General features: G+C 45.3%; 1 protein-coding gene across 1 annotated transcript; it reads right to left on the reverse strand.

The window, feature by feature from the left end:
- Positions 1–1,200: 1,200 nt before the first annotated feature.
- Positions 1,201–3,590, reverse strand: fjx1 (four-jointed box kinase 1). The gene has a single exon (XM_051383589.1). The coding sequence runs from the start codon at positions 3,159–3,161 to the stop codon at positions 1,884–1,886; it is 1,278 nt and encodes a 425-aa protein (XP_051239549.1). The 5' UTR covers positions 3,162–3,590; the 3' UTR covers positions 1,201–1,883.
- Between the last annotated feature and the right edge of the window lie 2,808 nt (positions 3,591–6,398).

A 6,398-nucleotide genomic window follows, 5' to 3' on the forward strand; every position in this document is an offset into this window, starting at 1 on the left:
CGAAACACACGTTCACATACTAACTGTACACCCAGCACATTAACATGACCTGCTTTCCCCCTATACAACAGTCGGTGCACATATTGATCCCCAAGCCCCTATTAGAGCTGCAGCGGGCTGTCAGGAAAAAGCCTCCAGTTACACCTGCTTAAACCTCTGCTGCTTCTCTGCTGCTATGTAGTGACCTAGCAGGGAGAAGCATAAATCACTGAGACTGACACACGTGCTGTAAGCCATGAAATGAGGTACAAATCGAGCCACTATTTGAACAATGCACCCATCCCGCTCTGTGGAGATGTACAAACAGTAGTAGTATGCCCTTGAGTTGATCATGAATATATATAAAAAAATATATATATATAAAAGTGGTAAAAGAAACCAGATGAGGTGCAGAATAGTGTGAGGCTGGAAAGAATTAGGCCTTCAAAGGTCTGATCATTGACTTTCCCCCGATGTGCTCGTAAGTGTAGAACCAGAAACCAGACCCAGTGCTGGGCCCATAGTGGAACTAATAAGGAGAAGATGCTTCCAAAAGGGTCTAATTGAAGACTGACGTGGGATACAGTATAAGGCCAACATAATACAGCTGACCTCCAGGTATCATATACACTGTAGGCTACCTCCACGTTTTTTCTCTTATATACATTTCACTGTTACAAAGTCATCCTTTGAAAAACTGTAAACAAGGCTCTCCTCTGAGAGCAAAGGCCATAATTAAATGTGGACTTGGCCTCCCAGCCACACATGCACCCACAAAAGGAGTTTTCTTACTTTCCGTCCAACAGCTTGAACCAATAAGCCATCCAGCCTTGGCTGTAGGTTCACCTTTTACGATGCTAGGATGATGAATATGCTGTAATCTGTTTTAGGAGGAAGTTTTGATATAGTTAGGGAACAGTAAAGCCCCTTCTTAAAGGATGTCAAATGATGTCAGTTGTCTCCTTCAATTCATCATTCTGGGTGAGATTATAAAAGGGGATTACAGATTCCTGTTGTGGCGTGCCTGTGGCTGACAGAATGGCTCCTGGGGAACAGTGTGCCAGTACAAGATATTTCTACAGCACAATGAGAGCGATGTAATGAGCAAGTACAGAGGCATGAAAAGTCCTAGTGCTACACACAGACTAGGTAAATAATTGAAGCACTCTAATAGGGCAGTTAAGTACAAACTGCATACAAAAACACATAGTCTGACAACAGTTAAATTAAATTACAGTGTATTTATATCAAAAAAGACAAAGAGATTTTGGAATGTCACAATGCACGTTAAGTTAGTGGAGCATCAAATTCAAAACAAGTTGACAGACAATATTTACAACATACTTACAACATGTACAATGGATATGATACACCTGTGACTTTAAGGCTGAATATGCAATCCAAACACAATTACAGGAGTGCAGGTGCTGCTATGACAATGCACTGTGCAAACGATTTCCTATAAAAAAAAGCGAGCCAGGTGTCACAGAAATACAGTATTCAAGAGTCATCTTATGTTAAGGCTTAGGCAAGACACAAGGCAAGAATCCAAACACTTAAGAAGGGCTGCATTATGATACCCTAGTCACAAATATAGCCTACTCTTTACAATTAATCCTGCTTGGGTGAGCATCAGTTGGGTGAAGTAAGACAGGATAAACTGGCCTTTACCATTCCTCTCTGTGAGGCATACAGTGAAAATCTCGACAGGGAGCGTATAAACGTGTCAAATGTACTTATTTATAAAGTATGCAACACATTCTATTCACAAGAGGTAGTTCAGCTGGATATTCAAGACAGTTTTGTGTAATGCGCATCAGTTCAGCACAGGTGTGCCAGTCGCATTTGCAGTGCTCATTGTACTGTGCAGACGACACATCTTGTCATCTGTGCGTGCTGAACGTTCACAGCTGGCTGTACTTTCCTTTGCAATGCAAAATGTGTTTGTATAATCTGTCTATCCTGTCCTGGAGAACACCAGCATGCTCGTCTGAGAGAAATCCTAATTCCGGAGACAAAGGCTCGCTGTCTCTGTAGAGCTCCAGCAGCCTTTTCCTGGAGTCTCTGCGCCTGTGCAGCTCCGCCACGCGCTGCGTGGTCCTCCTTCTGAACACACACACGGAGCTCAGGACTGTATTGTGATATTTCTCCCACATGTTCAACACCCGAAACCCGTGCACGAGTCCGGCCTCGTTGTCTATGAATACAAGGTCACCGCGGGGGGTTTTGAGGAGGTTGTTGGTGTCCCTCTCCATTACGCGCGAGTCCCACTGCAGGCTGAACAGATTGCTGACGAGTCTGTCGAAGTTTGCGGTCAGGTAGTCGAACACGATCAGGTCGCTCCACTGCAATAGCTCCAGCAGCTCCGCCGTGGTCTTGTTCCAGAGCTCCCCGAGCACAGGGTGCAGCCCACTGCTCTCCTGTCTGAGCGGCGCAGGTGTGATCACGCCGGTCAGGTTTGAGACCCACTCGGTGAGAGAAACCACGGCTCTATCACTCCACTGTAACCCATCTATCCGTGTCCTCACAGCCGCCCATTGCTCACTGTCACCGCTCAGCTGGGACAGTATTAGAGGAGGCAAGTTCGTGATGCCGAGCAAACTGGCAAGGTAATAAGTTAAAGTTTCTCCTTGCACCTGATCCGCGTTTATCCCGTAACGCACACACGCTTTGGTCCCATCTGCAAAAGTGGCGAGCTGGTTAGATATCCTGCCGCATCCAGGCTCCAGCTTCACTATCCGGTATGTCCTGGCTCTCTCTCGCCAAGCCCGAGCATATTCCTCCGTGAAGCCGACAGGGAGCAGATCTTCCAGCCATTCACTCCAAAATATCCCATCCTCCACCGGGGAGCCCAACTTGACCGGGCCCTCCCGCCGCGCTGACCTCTTGTTATCCCCATTCACATGGTAATCTCGACTTCCTGCAGAGACAGTTTGATCAGTGAGGTTGTGAGCCTCAAGTCTGCCCCCCAAGTGCGGTCTTTGTGCCGCTGGGACAGCGAGCAAAACCCGGAAAGTTTTGGCGGAGAGGTCCGCTGGGAGACCTTGGGGAAAAGAGCCTGGTACTGAGAATCTCCGCTTGTGTCGCTCCAAACGGTTCTCCAGTGCGCTCCAGACGTAGAACACACTCGCAAGGGCGCACAAGAGAATGAGGGCGAAGAAGTTTGCTGAAACAGCCCTCATGGTGAGACCACCCTTTCCCTACACGGACCCCGCGGAGCTCCAGCAGGTTTAAATAAGACTACAGACAGAACCAGGTTGTTCTTCAGTCCACAGTTGAGCTGGAGCGGCTGCGAGCTGTGCGCCCCGTGTCCCGCACTCCTTCCAAGCCCCGCGGCTCACAGGCGGACTGTTTGAGATCACAGGAGAAGGAAGAGGGTCTCCGAAACAGTGTGAATCTCATCTCCCGTCCTGCTCACATCTCTTGCCATATCCCTCCACTGCGGGAAACAAGAGAGAACATTTCGGAACCACCACAGCGGATATCCGCTACTGAGCGTAATTCTTGACAGCCCACTGGCATCGCAGGCGCCTTCTGCCCCTATGCACCTCTCCGTTTCTCATCCTCCTTTCTCTCTCCACCGGGCGCTGGGTGAGTTTGATTTGTGGTGGTGTCGGCTCGTTGAGAGACACTAGGCGATGAGACACGTGACTCCAGTCCCGAGATAGTGGGCGGATCGTAGGGAGGAGGTTTTCAGAGAGAAGCGGAGCAAGTGCACCGCGCTGCGTTGTATGTGTGTGTGATGTGAGAGGATTGTGTGGTATTGGCAAAGGCAGCCATTATGATAATTGGTACCTAGGGCAGAAAGTACTTTGGAAATAATGTCGCCATTTTATACAAATTATTTTGGGCTTGCGTACCTGCGTGGGGGCGCAGTAAAGCTAAGGCCCAATTTTGTGCAAAACATGAGCTCACTTTTATATTCAGTTTCTTATTTATGATCACCATGAGATCATTATGGATCACAGAAAGCATCAAGTTATATCAGCACATTTTCTTTCACTGTTTTTTCACATTGGATCTTAACTTTAAGGCTGTTTGTGGGGGTTTACGTCCATATGAACAGCAATCTTAGGACAATGATCCAAAACTATGATGTAAAACATACAGACAAGGCAACCTTTTGTACCCCACTAGAAGTTTAGTTTTCACATGTTTCACTGCTGATTACCTGTCGGCAAAAAGCTCCTAAAACAAGCAAGAAGTGAATATAACTGCAGTAAAGTAAATGTCTGTGAGTTGTAGCCCCCAGCCACTCATTGGATGGAAATGAATGCAATCAGATATTAAATCTGATGGCTTTATTTAGGTTTATTTACCCTCAAATTCAACTGTCAGCAGTTTTCACTTTAAAAAAAAACTTTAAAAGCCAATGTGTGGGAATCAAAACAACAAAAATGTATGACCATCCTAAGACTTATAGACAGCACTGTATAACAGCTTCAGACCCTGAAGGATTATTTTAAAATAATAATCTATAGCGTGACCTTGTGGATATAAATAATCTTTTTTGCCTTTATTTGATAGGTGCAGCTGAAGAGAGGCAGGAGGGGATGACACGCAGCAAAGGGCCGCAGGTTGGAACCTACAAAGACACAGGTACAAGGTACAAAGACATTTCTGTTTGATTATTCTATACATCAAATTCTATTCTAAATTAGCTTATACATGAAACTATGACAGAAAATCCTAACACAAGGTCTACTTACTGACTTTTTATGTAGCTATCAACCTATCTCATCATCTTCAGCAGCAGATCGTGCTCATTCATGACATATACCTAGTTTCAGTATTTAATAGTTCACGCTCCTGCTTTGTATTCTTAAAGACTGCTGTTATTTCAATTTCTGCTGCTAAATATTTGATCATTTTCCCACAATATCCCGGGGCACAAAAAAGTCAACTGCTTGTTTCATCCTTGTCCAATGCTTTTGTTAAACTAAACGTAACATGCATGCACACAAACTCCTTTATACACATCTCCCTCATTAAATTATTCCTCATTAGCATTCTCCCACACTCTTTACCATTCGACTCATGTTTTCACACTCTGAATCTTGAACCTTAGTTTCCTAATCAAATTAATTGGGTCATTTTTATAGCAACATGCTGGCATGCTAAATTGCCTGAGTCGAAAAGACAGCCGCAGACAAGAATACTCAAGTACACCCTGTAAACTAGAGGTCCACTAATGTATGCTGGAATGCCCGGAGCTCTGAAACTGTTATCTTCATGCTGATATTCATGCTGTTTCATAGCCTGAAGAGAGACATGCTAAAACTACACAAAACCCACCCAGACGAGTATTTCTTTTCATATCTAATCACATGCAGGAATAGACAGGAGATGACTTCTTGTAGACAGGTGAAATGATTCCAGGGTGGTCGTATTGCTCATGTAGCCTCCACTTCTGTTCAGGCAAGTTGGATGTTCTTTTTTTTTGTTTGTTTGTTTTTTTGTCATCAGCAGAATAATCTGTTAAATTTCCCGGCCTGTGTTTGATTTTGCAATGCAGATTGAGAACAGCGGCAGTGCAGAGGGAACAAAAAATTCCTCTGTTGCGCACGAGTAGAGAAGCATTTACACGTCCTAGAATCTCAAGAAATGGTTTGTGTAGTGGTGTATGGCTGAGCTTGTTTTTCTAACATGGTAGACAAAAGTGTGCGTCCTTGTGGAGGTGGGGTATTTCCATCTGGTGTTAAGAGCTGTAACAAATTAGCCTTTGCAAATTGCAAACAGTGTCCCAGAAATGCAGCTAGTTAGGGATACTAAATACATACAAGTACAGATGGATATAGAAAGAAAACTTTCAAGTACTTGAACTTTGAATTAATGTACTGTACATCAGTATGATATGTTATCTCTATGCTTGTTCTCTCGTCCTGATATAAAAACCCTGCTTCACCTTGGTCTAGATGCTTCGCCTCACTTTCACTTTAAAGCTGAGTAGCCTTAAGACTTCCAAGGTCTAGACATAGGAAATGAAGAAGGCTTAAGTGCATTGCTGGAATTCTGTTGGATGTGTGTTGATTTTTAGGAGTGTGGAGTAACCGTATTTACTGGCTGAGTCTCCGGCAGCACCGCTCATGGTGTCCCCTTCCACCTAGCGCAAGTGCGGGCATGTTCTCATATCAAACCTATCTGTTTCTTGCCATGTGTTATCTGCAGGTCAGCAAACCTCTGAACCCCCACCCCCTTGCATTCCTCCCTCTGCTTTCCCCGTAAATCCCACAGCAGTCCCAGGGGGGCCGTAACACAGGGAAAAGCCTTTCTCCACCGGTCATGGCTGTCTGTGGTCAAGCGCTGCTGCAGTGACACAAGAGAGCCCCAGACCGTCTGTCATTCTGTCTGCAGCCACACAGCACTAACCATCACTGCCCGTCTGACCACGCCACAGCTGTGATACAATCTCGGGTTCT

This window comes from Dicentrarchus labrax, unplaced genomic scaffold, assembly GCF_905237075.1.
Source record: "Dicentrarchus labrax unplaced genomic scaffold, dlabrax2021, whole genome shotgun sequence".
Taxonomy (NCBI): domain Eukaryota; kingdom Metazoa; phylum Chordata; class Actinopteri; family Moronidae; genus Dicentrarchus; species Dicentrarchus labrax.

What these genes read in the sequence shown, in the direction of transcription:
- fjx1 (XM_051383589.1), bottom strand. Translation starts at nt 3,161, where the DNA reads ATGAGGGCTGTTTCAGCAAACTTCTTCGCCCTCATTCTCTTGTGCGCC.